Source organism: Erythrolamprus reginae, chromosome Z, assembly GCF_031021105.1.
Source record: "Erythrolamprus reginae isolate rEryReg1 chromosome Z, rEryReg1.hap1, whole genome shotgun sequence".
Lineage (NCBI taxonomy): Eukaryota > Metazoa > Chordata > Lepidosauria > Squamata > Dipsadidae > Erythrolamprus > Erythrolamprus reginae.
This window is the reverse complement of record NC_091963.1, coordinates 14,139,173-14,161,493: the sequence shown is the minus strand read 5'-3', so window position 1 is coordinate 14,161,493 and position 22,321 is coordinate 14,139,173. Positions and strand designations below refer to the sequence as shown.

General features: G+C 40.3%; 1 protein-coding gene across 4 annotated transcripts in view; it reads left to right on the top strand.

The window, feature by feature from the left end:
- LOC139154351 (disco-interacting protein 2 homolog C) overlaps nt 1-22,321 on the top strand; it is a 416,316-nt gene that overhangs the window by 289,353 nt on the left and 104,642 nt on the right. For all 4 annotated transcript variants that reach the window (XM_070728824.1, XM_070728823.1, XM_070728822.1 and 1 more), the window contains 2 exons: nt 15,769-15,894; nt 17,229-17,438. In XM_070728824.1, coding sequence (XP_070584925.1) covers nt 15,769-15,894; nt 17,229-17,438 — 336 coding nt within the window. The remainder of the gene's footprint in view (nt 1-15,768; nt 15,895-17,228; nt 17,439-22,321) is intronic.

Here is a 22,321-nt window from a genome sequence, read left to right as displayed (position 1 = left end):
AGTCGTGGGAAGGCAACGCAACGCAGGAGATGAAAGAAGATCAGTAACATCTGGTAAGAGAAAAAAAGCTTGAGCATAGGCGAAGTGAAGAAGTACCTAACGGTGTGCTGGTGAGAATGGAGTGCTAAAGAATTTTTAAAAAGATTTTTGAAGAATTGTTTACAAAAAGGAAAAAGAAAAGCCGGAAATGGGAACGTAGCCGCTGCTTAACAATGGAGGCGTGCAGTGAAAGCTACGATTCAGCAAATTGCCCAATATTTTCTCTTCTGCTTGGAAGGGCTTTAAAGGCTGTGTAAAATTTGGAACTTGGCTTCAATTTGATTTGATTTGGATGATATTTGGACTTCTTTTTGGTTCTTTTTCTTGTCAGAATTATTTAAGGAAATAACATATTGGTGTGGATTTGGTCTGCCCTCTTTTTGTTTTGAGGAGCTACTGCATTGCGATTCAAGGTTTGCATTGCTATAGGTAAAAGAAGGTAACTGAAGATTAACAAATGGTTGTTCATTGGTTGTGTATCTTGCAAGGATTGACTCTCTTTGTAATCTTCTTAACTTCATGAAGAGAGGAGGACATTGGCATCTAAGTTTGTATACTTTGGATTCTATCTGGTAGGGACACTTTTGAATTCACATCTGGAGTTACAGTGGGAGTGGAAACATGAAAGATAACACCAACAGCAATTGTGGGGTAAGGAATTTTGCAGAGACATGGTTACATAACTTGGTTATAAAGTTCAGCAAGAAACTCAACTTTTACAAAAACTGTTTCTTTTATAATTGGATCGGAGCTACAAATGGATTTATATTTGGAGAAAGATTTATGGACTTGAAATATGTTTGATAACAACAACGGCACTTTTAAGGGAAAATCATCTTTCTAAAAAAAATTTAACAATGCAAAGATGGCAACTACCTTAACTAAAATTAAATTTTAAGGAAACTTTAAGATTGTATTTTGACTTGGAGATAAAAGGGATTGATGGAAGGGGAATTTACTAACGGGAACAAAGATAATTATGTTGTGAATAATATATAATTAAGATGTTTTTGCTTGAATCTATAAAACTATCTTTTGGGTAAAATTTTAAAACATAAATTTTTGAAATTTGGAAACAAGGGAATGATACAAATGGAGGAAAATTAATATTAAGGTGTAATACAATCATATTGTTTTAAATATTCGGAGAAGGGAGGTAGAGTAGAGCTAACATGTGGAAAAATATAAGGGAAATACTGTATATTAAGATAATAATTGGAATTCAGGGCACTCTCATCAGATTTTTGTTATGTATAATCAATATGGAACATGAAAGGATTATGGAATTAATAATGGAATTAATAGTGGGATTAATTGAGGTGACTTAGTGAGGAACTGAATTATTATAGATAATATTTGGAGATTGAATTAAGATATATTTAAGAAATTTGGAAATAGAAGATTATGTTGGTAATATTGGGACATTGAATTAAGATATATAATTTACTGATTTAAACTATAAGAAACCTGGAAACAGAAGATCATGCTTGATTTCTTTTTCTTTTTTAAAGGAAAGGAAATCTTACCAGTGGTAATCATTAAATTTAGAACTTACAGAATTATAGATTTTACAGATCACAATTTAGAAAGAAGGTTGGATTGAGGAAGGGGAACTTTCTTTTAATCTATTTGGATCAATACAATTAGAGTAGGGCACAAGGCTTACACTGGGTAACCAGCGACAAAATTAGGGTAGGGGATAAAGATTCAGCTGGGTTTCAGTGAGAAATTTATTCCAGTGGGTTACTGGAGGTTTTTTTTCTTTCTTCTCCTCTTTTCTTTACTGTTTATATATAAAGAAAGAGAAATTATTTTAGAATTTATGGAATTATAGAAAATACAGATCATAAATTTCGAAAGGTGTTTTAATTCATGGAAGGCTATAACTTTAAATTTGCTGCGGTTCCATTGTTCTTCTTCCTGTGAGAAAAACAAGTTCCTGAATTCTTACCAGACCGAGTCTGTGTGGACTTATCAGGTGGCATTTGAAAACAGTTACACTGAAATGCATGACAATATGATTATGTTTACTGTAGGGGATAGGACATCCATGCCTCTTAGTTAGCTTTCATCCTACATTGGAGGGTATTAATAAACCTTTACGTTGATAGTCCAGTTCATACAACATATTGTCATATTTAATATTTGGATATGGCATAGAATGTTGTACAAACTGAACCACTATGATGAGTTAAACATGTTATGGGAAAGCAACCATGTTTATTTGATAAAGAATGGTTAAGTAAACTAGTGCTCTGTATAGCAAATGACCTCACTTGATATTGTTTCTAAATCACAAAGTTTACACAATTAAGCCAAAACTAGCCAAACCACATGCTTCATATCTGAACTGAGCCACAGCTGATGGACTTTAAGCGTGAGAAGATCTCAACTGCACTTTCTATTGAACTATGAGCTTCTGTCAACATAACTACAATATGTACTGATAAAATGGTACAACTGAAATCGTAATAATTTCCTTCATATTGTGTCATATGATTTGGTCCCATATTTTACTGTTTATTGTCATGCTATTTAGAGGGACTAGCTGCTTGAGCAAGGAATCTTGCACAGGTGGCTAGAGCACAATCAAGAAAATAATAATCCTAGTCATGTCATCACTTCATTATGGAGAATTGATGTTGATTCTCCGTACTGAAGGAGCGGGTCCAGCAGTCACATGGGTTGCTCATGTCCAATCCGGTGGAACTGAGCCTAGTATTAAAAAAGCTTGCCGGATCCGCCCCTTCCCCAGAATTCGCTCAGTTCGCATATCCTGCGGTTGTATTGTGAATGCTCGTTCAACATTCTAACACCTTCCCTTCGACCTTTCCTTCAAAAAAGTAGTAAGATTTATTGTCTTTATTCATTTACTTGCACTATTTGCGCCAGCCGTTTTTAAAAGGAAAAAAAATAAAAAGCGGCTAGGCTTTTTTACTTGGGAGAAGTTGCGGTTTCGTTTTCCCCCGGCGGTTTTGCCGGTTACGATTCCTGCGGCCGCTTGTGGATTCTTCTAATCCCTTGGCCTGGAGGTCCTGGTGCAAGTATTTATTATTGGATTATTGCTTAATTATTGTATAAAACTATATTTAAGGGCTTATAAAATACCTCCTGCGGAGTGGGACGCCTTTAGTCTCCTGGACTTAGTCGATCGCTTTTCCCCTTAAGAAATTCTACGAAGCGATTTTTTGGCGCGAAGGCCTTCGCGCCCTTTCTTAAAATATCTAGGCCTCTCGTGTTGGCCTTCTGCCAGCCGCGTAGGCCTCAGTCCACCGCGTGGATCCGGGAGCGGGCCTTGGGGGTCCCAGGCTAAATTCTCCACCGGCCTAGCCTCCAACCAGAGTGCCTTGGTTTTACTTAATTGCAAAGTTTAGGGAGGCTGGCCCCGCTGGATTTGGGGGCACGAACTCTGGGTTTGCCCAGATTGTCCTCACGTTTCAGCAGCTTCGAGGCCTCGAAGCAGGATCCATTCCTCTTGGGAAGTCCTTGAAATCTTCTCCTTATAATTTAATTATTGGCTCAGCCTTGTCTTCTGTTAATTGTCAGACTATGGCTACCTTTCCCAAGAGAGGCACAACTAAAGGTCCCAGAGAGGCCAGGCCTACAGGCGATGAGATTACTAGTATCCCCCAGGCCTCTTCCTCCTCTTCTCCAGGGGCCCGCCCCTCGACCAAGGTCACCAGGGCCGAGAAGAGAAGGGACCTAGCCCTACAAAAGATTCATGATAAATCAGCAAAACGTTTGAAAGTGCAGGCCCAAGTAATCAGTAGTCAAGACCCACCAGAGGCCTCTAGCCTGCCTCCTTCTGGGGTCCCTGTGTTATCTCTGGATGAGCCAAACCTAGACAGACCCCAACCTAACCTATGGGGCATAGGTCCAGAGGAACCAGATATTATGGAAGATTCCCCCCAGCCAGGATCCTCCCAGGCCTTTAGGGATTCTTCTGCCATTTCTGCTGATATTTCCAGTTTACCTCCTGAGTTCCAATCTATTTTTGCTGTGTTGTCCAAAGCCATTGATGCCAAACTCTCCTCCATCAATGAGCTTCCTTTACCTCTTCCTCCTTCTCGTTCCTCCCGCCCCTTGGGTTCTTCCCCAGCGGTCAGAGCTCCTATTCAGGATAACTCAGAGTCCTCCCAAGATGAATATGAGGATGTAGAGGAGGATGAAGACCCTTTCCAGGGCTTATCTGAGGACGAGGAATCCCAAATAAAGGTCCCTCCTCCCATTACTATTTTCCCTTCTCAACTATTCAAATCTCTCCTCCTCAAAGCTAGAATTTCTACGGGATTAGCGGCCCAGGAGAAACAAGCCTCCACTTCCACTGATCCCCCGGAGGAGAATTTACCTTACTTCACAGAGGAACAGGAGGATAACGAGGTAATCCCTATGCCTAAATTATTTAAAGATGCCTTACTTAAACAGTGGGATTTTCCAGCCTCTGGCCTTAATCCCTCTACCAAGGACAGAAAGTTGTATAAACTCTCCTCTTCCTATGAAGAGCTTCTATCTTTTCCCAAACCAGATGAACCTGTCAAAATTCTTCACTCGGCAGCGGCTGTGCCAGGCGAGGCGGAGGAAGTCCTCCGTCCAGAGGACAAGCGCATCGAGCAAATGCTCAAAAGAGGTTTCTCCGCTGATTCCTGGGCCATTAAAAGTTCTGCAGCAGCCTCCTTCTTCTCCAGAGCCATGCTGCTGTGGCTTCGCCAACTTCAACAGCACATTCCTCCAGATGACTTGAGAGGTCAACAAGACTTCAACAAGGTCTTTGCAGCTGCCCAGTACGTGGCTGATGCCACCTTACAATCTACTAGATTTTCTGCTAAGTCTATTGCAGCTTCTACAACGGCAAGAAGACTCCTATGGATTCGCCCTTGGCAAGCGGGAGTTCGCCAAAAGTGGCAGTTATCCCAGGGCCCCTTAAAGCGCGACCTTCTCTTCGGTGATCTTCTGGATCCTCTCCTCACGGAGACCACAGACAAGAAGAAGGTTTTGGGCCCAACCACAAAAAAGGTTACTAAAACGCAGTCCTTTCGTCGCCCAGGGCGCCAGCAAGATCAAGCGGCTTCCTATCAGAGATCTCCAGGTCAGTATTCCCCCCGCTTTCGTTCCCAAGGTAGGAACTCCAGGGGTAGGGGTTTTCGTTTCCAAAGGGGAGCTGCCTCTAACAGGGCTTCAAAAAAACCTAGATGGTAACCTTTCCTCCATTCCCATAGGGGGTCGCCTAGCTCATTTCGCTGCAAATTGGCGTCTCTCCTCCAAGGACCCTTGGGTCATTGACTCTGTTCAATCAGGCCTTCTTTTAGAATTTATTTCTCCTCCCCCTAAACGTTTTATTTCCTGCCCTTCGCCCAGGTCATCCTCAGATTGTAACCGTATGGAGGAGGCCATTTCTCATCTATTGTCCATTAGAGCCATTCAGCCGGTCCCTTCCGGTCAGAAGGGCCTAGGTTTTTACTCCATCCTATTTATGGTTCCAAAGTCCTCCGGAGGTTGGAGAGCCATTTTGGATTTAAAGAAACTAAACCTATTCATCAAATATAGGAAGTTTAAAATGCACTCCTTGTCTTCTTTTTTGGCCGCCATTCACTCGGGAGATTTCATGGTCTCCTTAGACCTCACTGAGGCCTACCTTCACATTCCTATAGCCAAATGCCACAGAAAATTTTTACGTTTTTCCTTTCAAGGCAGGCATTTCCAGTATAGGGCGATGCCATTTGGCCTTTCCTCGGCCCCTCGGGTCTTCACAAAGCTCTTGGGGTCCCTGGCGGCCTATATCCGGGCGTCTCCCATCCACATTTTATGTTATCTTGATGATATTTTAATTCATGGGAACTCCCTAGAGAGAGTGAAATCAGACCTTTCTGTCACCATGTCAGTCCTTCAGGACCATGGGTTTTCCATCAACTTTGAAAAAAGTCACCTCCAACCTTCCACTTCCATTCCTCACCTGGGAGCCATTATTGATTCAAAATCTTCCCAGGTTTTTCTCTCTCCCGAGAGAAAACTCAGTATAGTGGAGTTAATTTCTAACATTTTATCTAATCCTTCAGTATCCATAGTTACTCTATCTTCTCTTTTGGGGAAGATGGTGTCATGCATAGGCATCATTCCCTGGGCTCGCCTTCATGCTAGGGAACTCCAGTGGCTTCTGTTGCCTTTTCAGAGATCGGGGCACAGCAACTCAAATCGACGCATTGTCATCCCACTGAGTGTTCGCAGATCCTTCAAGTGGTGGAAGTCTCCGGCCATGGACAGAGGATCCCCGTTCAGGTGCCCGGATCAATTTGTCATCACCACAGATGCCAGTCTATCGGGATGGGGCGCCCACGCCCAGGGGATGATAGCCCAGGGCACGTGGTCCCCGGAGGAAGCTTCCAGGCCAATAAATTGGCTAGAGTTAAGAGCCGTCTCCCTGGCTCTGAAGCATTTCTCTCCTCGCATCCCCAACCGGCACGTTCTCATTCTCACCGACAACATTGCCACAAAAAGCCATATCTGCAGGCAAGGGGGCACGAGATCCAAGGCTCTCATGAGGGAGGCCCTCAAGCTGGGCCTTTGGGCAGAAAAACATCTCCAGTCGCTCCTAGCCGATCACATCTCGGGGAGTCTCAACATCCAGGCGGATTGGCTATCCCGAGCAACGATAGACCCAGGAGAGTGGAACCTCCATCAAGACCTGTTCCATCAAATCACCCTCAGATTCGGCCTACCAGTCCTGGATCTCTTCGCGACCAATGCGAACGCCCAACTCCCTCGCTTCTATTCCAGATTTCCATCCCCGGGAGCGGAAGCGATCAATGCCCTCCGGAGTCCATGGCCTCCAGGCCTACTCTATGCATTTCCTCCGATTCCAATCCTCCCGGACGTGATTCACAAGGTCCTCACCGAGAGGGCCCGAGTAATCTTAATCGCCCCTCATTGGCCCCGCCGGCCCTGGTTCGCAGATCTCCAACAGCTGTCCGTCCAGGACCCTTGGCGACTCCCCGTTTCGGGGGATATGCTGCGGCAGGGGGCCTCTTTCCATCCAGACCCGGAGTGGTTCCACCTCACCGCCTGGCTGTTATCAGGAGAGATTTAGAGCTGCGTGGGCATGACCCTGATTCAGTGGAGGTCATTCTAAAGGCCAGAAGGGGCTCGACCAACCGAATCTACGACCACACGTGGTCCAAGTTTCACCAGTGGTGTCTTCAGGAAGGTCTCTCCCCTCTGTGCATCCCCATACACAGAATTATTTCCTTCCTTATGCAAGGTTTCCATAAAGGACTCTCTACCAGCACCCTCCGGCGTCATCTGGCAGCCATTTCATCTGTCCTAGGGGGCCCCCGCAGACAGCCTCTCCGATCCTTCCCTGAAGTTCAGGAATTCCTCAAGGGCATAGCCAACCTCAGACCTTCCAAGGTCCACAGGTATCCATCCTGGGATTTGCCACGGGTTCTCCACTCCCTCACGCAGGCACCGTACGAACCCCTAAAATCGGCGTCCCTCAGGTACCTATCCTTTAAGGTAGCCTTTCTGGTGGCTATTACCTCTGCCCGACGCATTTCGGAGCTGGCTGCCCTCTCAATCAGGCAGGACCTTTGCCAATTCCATCAGGACAAGGTAGTCTTGCGACTGGACCCCACCTTCTTACCCAAGGTCAGTTCCATGTTCCACAGATCTCAGGATATTGTCTTACCTTCCTTCTGCCTCCAACGAGACCATCCCTTGGCAATTAGATGGCACACCCTGGATCTCACCAGAGCGCTGAGAATATATATCCAACGCACAGGACCCTTTCGGAGGTCAGAAGCACTTTTTGTAGCCTATCATCCCAGAGTCATGGGGGCCAAAGTGTCTTCAACAGTAATAGGCCGTTGGATCAGAGGGACTATATCTAAGGCCTATGAGTCGGCCTCCCTCTCAGTTCCAAGGAACATCACTGCGCATTCCACCAGGAGCGCAGCCACCTCGGCCGCTTGGGCGACTCAAGCCCCGTTGGAGGAGGTCTGCAAAGCAGCCACTTGGGCCTCGCCAAATTCCTTCATCAGGCACTACAAAATTGATTCTTACGCTTCAGCGGACGCTGCCTTCGGCAGAAGGGTACTCCAATCCGTTATCTCACACGATAGCAAGCTAATCCCACCCTAGGGACCATCTATTGGGTATGTCCCATGTGACTGCTGGACCCGCTCCTTCAGTACGGAGAATAGGCGTTGATTGCTTACCTGAACGCCTCTTCTCGTACGGTGAGCGGGTACAGCAGTCACTTCCCGCCCTTGTATGTGTCTTCTTTACCTTTCTATCTCTTTCTTCCTCTAACAATGAGAGTTGAACACTACAGAGCTTCACAACTGAGCCTAGTCTATGGATTCGCGAATTCTGGGGAAGGGGCGGATCCGGCAAGCTTTTTTAATACTAGGCTCAGTTCCACCGGATTGGACATGAGCAACCCATGTGACTGCTGTACCCGCTCACCGTACGAGAAGAGGCGTTCAGGTAAGCAATCAACGCCTATTTTATCTAAGAATAACGAAAAGCCTAAATTGAATCTAGTGTATGGACCAGCTAATCTGGAAGGAAAGAAGAGAAGGTGGAAGGTTAATGTACAAAGTTGTTTATTCTGTGCTTCACATTTTTGGTAACTTAGAATGAAACAGAAGCTTTTCCAAAATCTGTTTTAAAACAATAATACCATTTAAAAGATCACAGTGCTTAAGATAGATAGTAGCCTCATTATCACTGATGATGAGGCATGAGGCTACTATTCCTTGTCAGTCAAGGAATTCTGGCTGGCAGGGTTCAGGAGAAAAATATTGTCTACTGTGGCTCCTGCCTCATGGAACATCTTACTCCTGAGAGAAATTGGTTCCCACCCTTTTGTGCTTCCTCAGGAGCTTAAGTCTGCCAGATGGCCTGGAGCCCTGGCTAATGAGGGAGCATCACATTGAAGTGGTTGTGGAATTAAAAGGCAACCCCCCCCCCTCTCTTGTTCCCTCTTTCCTGTTCTTTTAACTATAACTTGATTAGGATTCCTATGTTCACTCTTTGAAAGACGTTTATTTGTTACATATTTAATGTTCTAATGCCTGAAGTTGCCCACAGACATTTGCAATGAGATAGGAGGGGTGGGTGGGGATGGGGAGCAAATTGAATTCAGCAAACAAACAAAATAGCATGTCTAATCTGAGGAAGATTTAAAGCAAGCATTTAGGTTCCTGAAAGTTAGAAATTGACAAGGGGCTGTGTTAATAAAATAAAGTTATAAGTTTTTGGATTTTTTAAAAAAATCAGCTCTAGGTGGTTTTGTAGTCTGCAAATCTAAGCGTAATTACTAAGAAGTTTTCAGGTTTCCCCCCCCAGAAAATTCAGTTTTAGTTGCAAGGCAAGAAATCATGCCACTATTCTTTAATAAAAATAATGCACAAAACATATATGCACAGTATGATTGTTCGGAATGGCTGATGTCTATCTGATAAATACAGAAGAGGCAAGATAGTAGTCACTATGGGGATACAGAGACAGGGAGCTTAAATGGGCCTTCAGTGCTTAAAAAAGCTAAACCACATTATGGACATTCATGCCCATAGAAAAGCTTGGCATTTGCTTAAAGTAGCATGATGAGGGGAGACAGAAGGAGCTTTTGGTAAGTGCAAGCAGCCAGCTTCACTGCAGTCTGACTAGAGCAACCACTAGATGGCAACCAAGAGGCACAGAGTCTAAGTTCCTGGAATTCTCTAGCATTTTTGAACATGGCTTGGTCTAGGATGCTCACAGTTTCCTAGTTTGAACCATAATGTCCATGTGTTTTGAAATTAAAGAGTTTTCATGTTTTCCAATTGTTAGTTGGTGATAATGGAGTTGGGGTATTGTTTGCTCATCTGGGTATAGCTGGTGAGGAGATGTTTTGGTTTTGATGACTGGGGGGAAGAGAATGTCTTCCACAAACTGTGCGGGGAGGGGGTGGTTTCATGTGCACCCTAGACAGAGCCGTCAGAGGAGCAGCATGAGGCAGTCCCTGCTCTCTTAGGCGTGGGAAGGGTCGTCAGAGAAGTTGAGAGGGTCCAGGATGACTGAGCAAGGGGGGGGGGAAGAGACAGAAAGGACAGGTAGCAGAGCAGAAAAGCTCCAGAGAAGAGCAAATGGCTACCCTGCCTGATTACAGAGCATGGAGAATGGAGAGGAAGTGGGATCAGTGTAGGGTGACTCAGGAAGCGGGTGACTTGCTCGTCATCACCTGGAGAATAGGATTTAAAGAGATGCAATGGGGAGGAGCGTTTGTCGGGAACAGGTGTTGCATTCTTCCAGGCACGCTTATGATTACCGACATCTTGCTACCTTGTTTTGCCTTGCTTTGCTTTACCTTGCCTTTTTTTGCTGCAGCCCCATCGAACTTTCCGAGCGACGAGGACACCCCGTGATCAGGTTCTGATCCCAGGACTTCTGCTCCTCTGGATGTATAGCAACCAAGAACTATTGGAAGCATGTGTGTTTGCTTAGAGCTCTGCTCTTGAATTTGCAGTTCACTGTGGGGATTTTGGGGAAAGTTTGGAGCCCTGGTCATCACAATCCTGCACATGCGCAGATGAAGCTTTGCTCGCTCACTGCTTGCACGGACCTGTTCCTAACAGGCCATGGACTGGTATCGTCCACAGGCAAAAGGCTGGAAACCTCCATCATAGATTATTCGTTTTCTTTTCGTGATGCTCAGGGTTACTTCAGTATGTACTTGTGCATGTTCTTACACAGGCTCTGTTGTGGAAGACTGAGTTTTTACTTTGGTGATGGAGCACTTGGTTAGGGTGGGCAGTTCTACTACAATGTTTCTTGTACTATTAAGATAGGGGAAATTGCTTTGGATTCCACTTGTCTGTCTCGGACACTCTTTCCTTTATTAAGATTGTTTTAATTTTTTAAAAGATTAATCAGGCACTGACATCCTGCAAAAGCAAGGAACTGGATTTCTGCAACCACTTTTACTGAAAGCGTCTTTGCCTTTTCTATCATGGCAGCCATTTTGTGAATATGACCTCCCCAGAACTCCCAATGGGATTGCAGCCTATAAGAATGCCTTGGGATAGATTGTGTTTAAATTAGAAAACAGCACTAAGCAAAATAATATGAATCCATATTAGTAATTTCCGATTTATTGTGTAGAGAAAGACCGACCACCAAAACGACTATGATTTTTAGTTTATTTTTGAAGGATGATAGTTAAGGCCAAGAAAAACATTTTAGATTTTTTTTGTGGCTAAGCACTGGAGTTTTTATTTTTGGCTTTAAACTTAGATTAAGTTGTTTAGCTTCAAAAACATTATTTTGAATGGATTCAGTTGGTCTCTGTTTGTTTGTTTGTTTGTTTGTTTTATTGATGAATAATGAGCTCAAGGTCTTGGCTTGCAAACTTATTTAGCTTTAGACTTCTTTAGAATTAGACATAAAAGAGATATGAAAATAAAATAAAGAAAAGGAGCATATTCAGAAATATGCCTCACTGATTCACAGGTGGCTTAAAGGATAAGGTAGCTAATGATATTAGGGAATGTTCCCAAAAGATGTAACTTCACAAGAAAGGATTCACAGTTTGTCCAAAACAATTACAGGATGTACACAAAAGTAGCCAGTTTAGATTCTATCCAATACTCACACTTGAAACCCTTAGTACAACACAAATGGAAAAAGAAATCCAAAATAACCTCTTTAATCCAGACCTCTCTTTGGTCAATATTGTGCTGAATGAAAACAAAGAATGAACTTTATTGAACATGAGTGAGAGCTACTCTTAAGGTTTACCTTAGTAAGTAAGAATGGTGAAGTGCCAATACTCCTCTGCTCTTATTGTATCCACAGAATTATTATTATACCTAGGGAGCCGATATACCCAGTTATCTGGAAACAGTTTGTTTCTGTTGGCACTAAGGATAAGCTGTGTAGGATGCAAATGCCACCATCTGTACATTAGATCCAAGGCCCTCATGGTGGGCTAAAATATCTCAGAAGGTTATGGTAAATTCATTGTTTTTCTACAAGAGGTTCCCAAGTCTTTTACAAAAGGATGCCTTCCAAAAAAGAAGCGATTGATGGACCCTCTCATTCCAGGTTACTCTTGAAAAATACCTAGAAAGTGGAGCCTTGCAAGTTATACTAAGTGCCTAAGTGTCCCCCCCCTCCCAGCACCAAAAGTATATGTAATACCTCTGCTTCAGGAGCTGCATTGAGCTCCAGAGCCTCTGGTTCCAATTATTGAAGACTGTTATGCAGTTTGTGGATGCTTTTATTAGTTAAGAGAGACAAAAGTTCTAATCTGCAAGTGGCGGAGTTCATCCCACTGACAATATATATCCATCCTAAGATAAATAATATATCCATCCTAAGATAAAATACAGAAAATAGTATAAGGGCAGACTAGATGGACCATGAGGTCTTTTTCTGCCGTCAGACTTCTATGTTTCTATGTTTCTATGTTTCTAATCCTATCACTTTCCTTAGGCATTATAAGCTTGGAGGCATCCAGATGGTGACCCCAGGAGGATGCTGCCTTGTCATCTCTTGAAATTCTAACTGGCATCCAATCTAGAGTAATTTTGTCCTGAAAATACTTAGTAAATTGCTCACAAATATTCTGAAACATCAAGAGGATTTGGTCACATTGCTGTCCTGCATTCTCCAGATGCAATAATGACAGAGTGGTACTTATTGGGTCCACCCCTCTGGATGCCTTGGAATAGGCCCAAAGGTGGACCAAAGGTGGACTCTTTACTATGTCCAACCTTCACCCCATGACTCTGTAGATTTTTTACGTCCACTGGTCTTATCTGTAACACTCCAGATTACTTTTAGCAGAGTAGCTTTTAGAAGGAAGCCAACTTCTAGTTTTTACTCCCTTTTCCAATTTATTCTCTGCTTCAGGAACTGCATTGGGCTCCAGAGCCTCTGGAGCTCAATGCAGCTCCAGAGCTCCTATTCACTATTGTTCCACAAGAGAATAACATCTCTTTTTGCCTTTTATGAAGAAAGATAGATATTCAGCCAGCCAGCACTTCCCATTCCTCATTTTTGCCACTTTGACCCCTTCTGCTTAACTAACCTGGGTTCCTTCTTCTTTTCAATCCCTGCCCTGTTCTGTCACTTCAACCAATTACAATCATTCTACTATAAATAATTTCTTCTACTTCACCATCATAATTCCTCTATTAATATTTCTTCCTTGAATATTCAATTTAATCTAACGTTTCTTTGCAATCCCCTCTTTGTTTCTCCTCACTTGTGTCCTTAGCAATAATTCCATATCAGTTACTCCTCTTTACTTACTAGATAAGGCTCAAGGCATTGGGGAGGTGGTCAAACTTTGTCTTCTTGTATACGCATATGAGCCCTCCCTCTTCCCCACCGGAAAGGTTGCTGCCCAATAATTATCGTTCACTCCTTCACATGCTCTTGCCCTTGGACTGCTCTCAACCTTGCTGTGCAAGACTCCCACTCCTCAACTACTTAAAGCAAAGTACAGCTGGAGTCGGAGTCCATTGCCAGCCAGACACAGACAGATCTACAGGGTTCTCCGGGCAGAGTCAGATTCATCTTTCAAATTTATAACGGACCCAAGAAAGCTGATGACAGCATCCATTAGGACAGGTAAATGTTTATGTTTCTAAACTATAGAGCAGTTTTGTGTGTATGGTATAAAAGCAATTAAAAATCAGGTTATAAAATTATATTATTTTCCTTCCTTCCTTCCTCTTTTCTTTTCTATTTCTTTTCCTTTACACACAAACACACATCTTTCTCAGAATGCCCATTAATTTCACACGTGAATACATTCCATGCAAAATTGTATAGCACAGGTGGATCTTTTCTGATATCTTTCTATTGTTTGTCTTGGTGTTTTTGCAAAAAAGTCTTAAAGCTGGAATGCATGCTTACTCTTTTTGATTTGTATTGAGTGAGAAGTAACTCTAAGATATATAATACAAATTAGCACGACAGTACTGGCAAACTTCATGCCTTCAATACATGACACACGTTCAGTTTGGGGGAAACATCATCTTTAATTTCAATCTAATAATGGAAAAAAAGAATTATGAAGACAGAATTGAAAACATTATAATGCAGGCAGTTAAAAATTTCTGTTTTGGTCAAAAATTAAGTCTAAACTTAAGAAGTGTAATCTAAACTTATTTAGAAAAAAGCTTTTGTTTTATGATAGCAAGGTGGAGGGAATGACTTAAATTTTGTAAATTTTTTGGAGTTAGGATGGATTTTCTATTGGTTTAACAATTGTAATTAAAATAAAGTTCCAATGAATTGTTTTATAAATTGAGTTTCAAATTGGGACGAATAAATTATTGTTTAAAGCTTGTAAAATATTTTTAAATTAAATTTGGAAAGTATTTGTGTTCAAAAGGACAAGGGAAAGGGAGGATTTTTACCTTCCATTTATATATATATATATATATAATGCTCAAGTAATTCTTATAGTTTCCAAATTTTATTGAAAGTGTGTGTATGAGTGAGAGAGAGGCAGAGACAGAGAAAATGAAGTTAAAAATGATGTATTATGATTGACATTGATTATAAAGATTAATTTTTTAAAGAAATGTTTAGAATCTTAAATGAATATAACCGAGTTTTCTTTTAAGGTTAAAGTATTTGAAAGAATGTGATTTTTGTTAGTGTGGATGGTAATAGTTTAGAAAGATTAATAAGTGTAAATAGAAATACTGTATATTATCATTTCTCAGCAATGGGGGAAATAAATTTAGTTAAGATTGCATTGTAAACTGTTTTTAACAAAGATATTTTACTTGATTTATGTATCTATTGGAATATTGCTTCTGTTTTAAAAACTTGAAATAGAAAAAAAATCAGTATGAAGCTTAAAAAATGTATAGTTAATGCCTTGCGTGGCTTGTAATAATTATAGGTAATGGAGAAAGTTGAAGTTATAAATGTATTTGAATTTTACTGTTTTGGAAAGAGTCAGAAATCAACACCTTTTTACTCTCCTTTTTAAAATTCTTCATTGTATTTTATGCTATAATAAATCTTGACAGAATTTTCATTTTAAAAAAAATCTAAATTATATACAGTCTCAAAATTTTTGAAAACAATAGTCTTGTTTAAACAATGCTACATAGTTGGGTGGGTAATCGTGGGAATTGTTTTATAACATCTCTGAACTATACACCTGGAAAACAACAAAATAAAAACCTATATAATAATGTTCTTTAGATGAACCTGCAATATCAAAATTATTTTTGCATTCTGTCATGTCATGTTGACTTTCCTTTCATTTGTTCAGTAATATACTAATATAGATTGTCTTAAAGTATTAAGAATTTTAAAAAAAACTGAGAGAATATCACAAAGAGCAAATTGTATGAAGACTAAAAAAGATTTTAATTAGCTGGAATAATCCAGTGCAAATCCTGAGTAACAACTTTTTCCTATTGTTACTAATGGAATGTATTTCCAGGGCATTGTATTTTGGGCTTCAGCTTTTGTTCTAGAATAATGTTACAATTTTAATGTAGAGTTGTGCTTGGTTTTGTTCTAGGATAATGTTACAATTTTAATGTAGAGTTGTGCTTGGTTTAACTGGATAGCATAGCTTGATGCTTTTTCACCCCCAAAAAATTCTGCAGAATTGATTCCATGTCTCTAAGGAAATTACATTCATTCTCTACTAGAAGCTACCTGTGTTTATGACCTCTTGTTGAAGTTCCATGCTGATATTTAGGTTTTTGATTCTAGATGTCCACACAGAAGCAGTCCAGGCAGCTCTTGCAAAACATAAAGAACGGAAGATGGCAGTGCCTATGCCATCCAAGAGACGTTCATTGGTGGTGCAAACATCAATGGATGCCTATACCCCTCCAGGTAAGAATCTGTACTGAAGTGTTATAATTGGATTTCAAATTTGAGCACTCATAACAGTAAATACATGTGGATGAATATGTAAAGAAAGAATCTGGCCATGTATTGGTTACAATAAAACTGTCTGATCCATCTCTTTTTTCACATTTGATGCATCTAATATTATGCTATTGAAGACTTTTTTTGAGCAGCAAATCTTAACTAATTATAATAGGACCGACTGTTACATAAAAATCTTAGGAAATAAAGAGCATCCTTACTTCCTGAACAATTAGACAATGGACCTCACTTCCTACATGCTACAGAAAGAACACTGGTTTTTCTCTAACTTTCCAAGGAAAAATAGAATAAGAGTTAAAAAGAAAGAAAGAAAATAAAGAGATTACTTAGGTTTCAGTACCTTGGGAGTATCTTCTCTATTGCAGTTCATAATTTTGGAGCAAATTTCTTAAATAGGTAGATGTAATTGCATAGAGGACATCAATGTGGTATTTTAAAATTGTGATTTGTTGAACAAACCACAGACCTTGTTTCCCAATAGCACTATGACAGGATGGAAGTTATTGGAAGTTTATTACGCTTTTCATTTCATTAAAACAAAAACTGACATCACATCTCCACATTGTTGCATGGTGATCTGATGAGTTTTGATGAGCGCTACAAAAATGGATGTAAGACATGGATTTTCTCCATTCCTTTTCTGAAGTTGACACATATTGTCTCCTACTCTAGGCCAATATTTCTCTCACTTTGCAAGTATTTTGAGATGTTATCTAAAATAACCATAAGTAATATGAAGAGATTTTTGTAGAGAGTTGTTTATGTTGCTCTGTGTTATTCACTTAATTCTGCCATATTAAACAAAGTGCATTTAGTTCAAGATTTTGAGTTCCCACTGTGGCCAAACCAGATATTCTTGTACTGAAGCTTTTATAGCATCTGGTGTTTATTGCATGCTGTTACTAATGTTAGAGAATTGCTACTTTGGGAATGGAAATGCTTTTCGAATAAAGCAATGATTCTGACTAAATTGTGAATAGTACAAGCAACATTACCTGTTTTTGATATAACTTTTAAATCAAGATATCTAGAGAACCACCAGGTTGGAGAAAATTATAGCAATGACAGTTTTCTTGCATGGCTACATCAATATATTTGAAGTTATGCCAACTACTTAAATCCCTAGCTCCACAGAAAAGGGTGCCTGGATTTTTTTGCAAATTTCTTGGACACCACTGCAATTTGAACTGAACGTTTGGCTTTGGGTCAGTGTCTGAATAATGCAACATAAAATCCTAGCCCTAGGTTATCTGTCATGCATTTGTCTGTCATGCTAGATACTTCCTCCGGCTCTGAAGATGAAGGTTCGGTGCAGGGCGATTCCCAGGGAACACCAACATCAAGCCAAGGGAGTATAAATATGGAGCATTGGATCAGCCAAGCCATCCATGGCTCAACCACATCTACCACTTCTTCATCCTCAACCCAAAGTGGTGGCAGTGGTGCTGCGCATAGGCTAGCTGATGTAATGTCACAAACTCATATAGGTATGTATGGAAACCCCCCCCCCCTTATTTTTACATGTAGTTCTTATGTTTTAATTAATTGTATTTACAGGGATTATTTCACAAATATCTCAAAACACAATGTAATTTTGAAGGAAAAACAGTCCACTCTAAGAGACATTCAAAAATGCTTTTTCAAGGACACTTGCCAGATATACATCAGTGCCAGATGTGTTTAAATGTTCTTTTTTTTAGGTTGTCTCCCTTTCCTTTAACTTTGGAACAGCATTCAGACCAGAAATTCTTTGTTTCCTCCCCCACCCACCTTTTAAAACAATAGTTCTCTGATACTATTAATTGAAGGTCATGTTCTTTCAAAAAAGCCAACAACTAATGGAAGAGGTCCTTTCTTAAGGCAAAATTTTATCATGTAATATTGAAGATTTTTTAATAATTCAAAACCGGACAAATGAAATATTTAATGGCATGTTTGTTTGGGGAGGATACATGTTCTATCAAAAGCATGCCATTATTAAATATTCTAATCAAGACAGTTTCATGAGTTAAAGGACTGTTTAAAAAACAAGCTATAAGTCTTAATTTAGAAGGCGTGTATTCATAGAGCTTGAAAATTTGCAACTAAAAAGAATTATGGGTTAGCATGACAGATTAAAGCCAACCAGTTTTTACACTTCTTAATTGGATCATAATTAGATATTTAGAGATGACCTTCTCAGTTTGATGGCACGATAAGAAGAAATCTATTTATGAAAGGCTTATATCAGTTTGCCTATGCTAGAAAGAATACAATTGCATGAACTGAAATAAGAATCCTGAAAACAGAACAAATATCTTATTCTCAAAGTATGAGTTGCTAATAGTATTAATATTAAGAGGCGGGGTAGCGCAGCAGGTAGAGTGCTGTACTGCAGGCCACTGAAGCTGACTGTAGATCTGAAGGTCAGCGGTTCAAATCTCATCACCAGCTCAAGGTTGACTCAGCCTTCCATCCTTCAGAGGTGGGTAAAATGAGGACCTGGATTGTGGGGGCGATATGCTGCCTCTGTTTAAAAAAAAAAGTGCTATTGCTAACCTGTTGTAAGCTGTCCTGAGTCTAAGGAGAAGGACAGCATAAAAATTATGAAATAGGAGTTTGAGAAAAACCAACCAGTCAATAGTGCATGGTTAAGCTAGATCATTCCATTCATGTTTTAACGTAAAATAAGACATCAATTTGTTGTCTCCACAACATTAATCAGGAATAACAATGTACTATGAATGACAAAAATATGCAAATGTTGCCATTAAAGAAATGCTTTATTTGAATTTGATAGGTTATCCTGTCAGTAGAAACTGCTTCGTTACAAGTTTCAAATAAAGAAATGCATTTGATAGGTTATCCTGCCAGTAGGAACTGCTTTGTTACAACAAGTCATTGTATTTTGAAAGTACTAATCATGATCAATATGAATGTTTAAAAGAAAGCATCGCCACCTCTGACTGCCAAGAGGAAACTTCCCATCTCAAAACAAGGGAAATCTAACCTTCTAAACCCCATGTGAAATATTGTCCACTTCTTCAGATAATATATTATCCCCAACAGAGGGTGTCTTGGGAGGCTGAATTGAGGCCATAATATGAAATAGGAATAGGGCCTGGAGTGCCAATAATTTTGTGCAAGATTATTAATGTTATGTTTCTTTCTTGCATTGTGGTGCACCCATCCTAAGAGATGATCAAACCCTGAGCAGAAATAGCTTGCCTTTTTGCTGCTACTGATAATAAATTAGAATAACCCAGTCTTTAGAAATGCATGGATAACCAAGCAAATACACCCAGAAATGTCCTATTAATTTTGCTTTTCTATTTTCTACAGTTGTACTGTTTCTACAGTTCACATAACTTCAGAATACAGTATTGCAGCTCCCTATAAAAATATTTTCTATCCATATTTTTGCCCCATTTTTGCTCTACAACTTGCCTTCCACAAGCTTAGCAATTAATTCTGAGTGACATCCAATTTACAGATATTGATCTGGATGTCAGAAATCGTGATGGAATTAGTATACTGTATATTGCTGATAGATTAGAGGAAAATATGATTTGGTTAAGAAAAGGAACACCAAGCAATGATTGTTATTTTAATGAAGGTGGTAATTCTTTGGTAATTAATACACACTGAAAGTAAAATACAGAAAATGGCAATGTTTGCAGAAGAAAATTCTTTCAGTTCAAGTTCAAGTTTGTATTAATGAGCTTGTTATATTAAAAGAGCTAAATTTGGACTAAGAAGAACTCTTAGAATCCTAGAATCAAAAGGAGGAAATTCCAGTCCATAGGAGTGCTTTTTTTTAAATAAGGGAAAGCTAATTATAGAGTATTCTGTCCAGAATGTCAAAGCGTAATCTGAATTGGCAACATACAGCATATATTGTAGTTGACTCAAAACATTGTCCTTTCCAAAATGGCAAAATGTATAACAAACTTTATTGAAGTTCAAAACTTTTCTTGTATAAGACTAAGCCATTTTACTTAACATTAATAAAATTATTTTTTTATTACATCTAAAATAAATTGTAGAATATGTGCACTGTTGGACATAGATTAATATCCATCTGTTATTCTTTCATTAGATTACATTATCCAACATTTCTTTGAGAAAGGAAAAAGTAATGCGCATATTTCTCAGATACACAAAACCTCTGTCACAGAGAAACATGTAATTAGCCTAAGGTTCTCATTGAGCTTTGTGAAGGAGCAGGGTTATTCATTCTGGATTTAAATATTTAACAAGATGCCTTTCAGATATCCTGATTTTCAATGTGCAAAGACTCTCCGGGCCATTAAAAGAAGTCATAGTGTTTTCCCTTGTGGATGATATATGGCATTGGCAGGACAATGGTGTTCATCCACCCTTGCTCTCCTTGACCGCTCAGTAGCCTATCAACCATTATATTTTGGGGGGTCAACTATAGGGCCTATGGCTGGGGGGCACAATTTAGTCCCTTTACCCCAAAAGCCAGTCACAATTGGTGTTGATACAGAAAGAGAGATCAGTGGCATGCCATAAGGCTTGGCTCTCCACTTCTTTTTAATATCTACCTGAAGGTGGGTGAGATGGATCATCATGCAGAAAATAGCATGCATCATAATTCTGATGATGTGACAATGATATTCAACTTTATATCCCCACCCCAGTGATCTTTCTGCTGCTCTGTCATAATGCCTGGCAGCTTATATGGGGTCTATAGGTTTTGGCTGAACCCTTGTAAAACTGAATGACTCTGAGTGCAACCGTGGACCCAGGTCACAGTCCTGCTCAGAAGAGTAGATGGCAGTCATAACTAATAGAACCTTTGCACAGTTTCAGGTTGTTCATCCTTGGCAGACTTTTCTGGATCAGGAGTGGCCTCTGCATTCAGGTTGTCATGCAGCCGGAAACAGCAGTTTCAGAAGCAAGGTCTCATTACCGGAAACATGGTGGCATGGCCCCTCAACGCGAAAAAAAGATTTTTGGATATAACTGCCAGCAATCTGCCTTTCCCCTGCAGCTTGGTTATGGGGAGCCCTAAACCCACCTGGACTGATTTCGTAGAGGGGAACTTCGACACTTGGGTCAACAGGTTTTAGTTATATATGTCAGATTAGCTTGCTCCTCCCTAATATGAATGCAAATAAGGAGGCCTTATGAACCTGGTGTTCAGCAACTGAAAGTCCAGTCCTCAAGCCAATGGTCTTAAGCATTGGTGACGTTTTCTGTAGCAACTTTCCCTTTGGTTCCCATCTATATTCGATTTATAGTATAAATGGTATTTTGAAAATGAAGTAAAAACTTTGTTCTGGGTGTGTCCTGAAACTAAATGCACCTTTATATGACACAAGAGCATAACTGCTACTGATCGATACTACTTTTTTAATTTCTAAGTTTGAATTTCAAGTAGGTTTTCTGACCTCTCTGAAGTTTTTTAGCATGAAATAGATTACTTCTTAAACTGGATTGTGAGAGGATTCTAGTTCAGGAAATCAGTATTAAAAAGGTATATCTTTATATTTATCAGGAAAATAGAGTTTAATTTATCTCAGTGCCTTTTTAAAGTATTGTACCCCTTTATGTGCAATTTTTGCTTGGATATCACAACCTTCAAAAGAATGTTATCTTCCTTGGCAGACACTGAGATTTGTGTCAAGCAGGCTAAATAGCAAGGAAAAGTGATTCTCCCCCAAACTTGGAAGCTTCTTCCTAATGGAGCAGATTCTCTTGTAGTCAACCTACAGTTTTGCCAAGTTTCAAAATCCCATTTCCTTCTACTGTGTTCTCTGTTTATGTAGATGAACCAGAAAGTATTGCCAAGAGTGGGTGGCTGTTGTTTAACCCTTTTATATCTATCAAACATCCTTTGAAATTTATTTCTGCTGCACTTTAAGGTGGCTTAGAAGAAAAATCAATTGCAGAAATGATTAACTACTTTAGACAGTGAATGCTTTCTCCTTTCCCACATGGCTTCTCTGACATTATTTTCTGTTCCATCAACAGTGCTCATAAACGAGCTTGCTGTGCCCCAAAAATGGTTTTTATGTAACAATTTTACTACTTTGAGAACTTGTCACCTTAAAGCACTGTTTTTCAACCAGTGTGCCGTGGCACACTAGTGTGCCGTGAGACATGGTCAGGTGTGCCGTGGGGAAATTAAACATGAGTCCCCAAACTATGGCCCGCGTGCCAGATATGGCCCGTGGAGGCCATTTATCCAGTCCGCCGCCAGCCGCCTCCATCCGAACATAAACATTCTCCTCACAATCCCTCCAGCAATCAGCGACAGGAAGAGTGGAGGCACAGGGAATGCTCACTGACCAATCACCTTCTAGGATTCATCCTGACCACTAGCAATAAACCAATAGCAGGCCGCCTCTCATCCACACCCAGG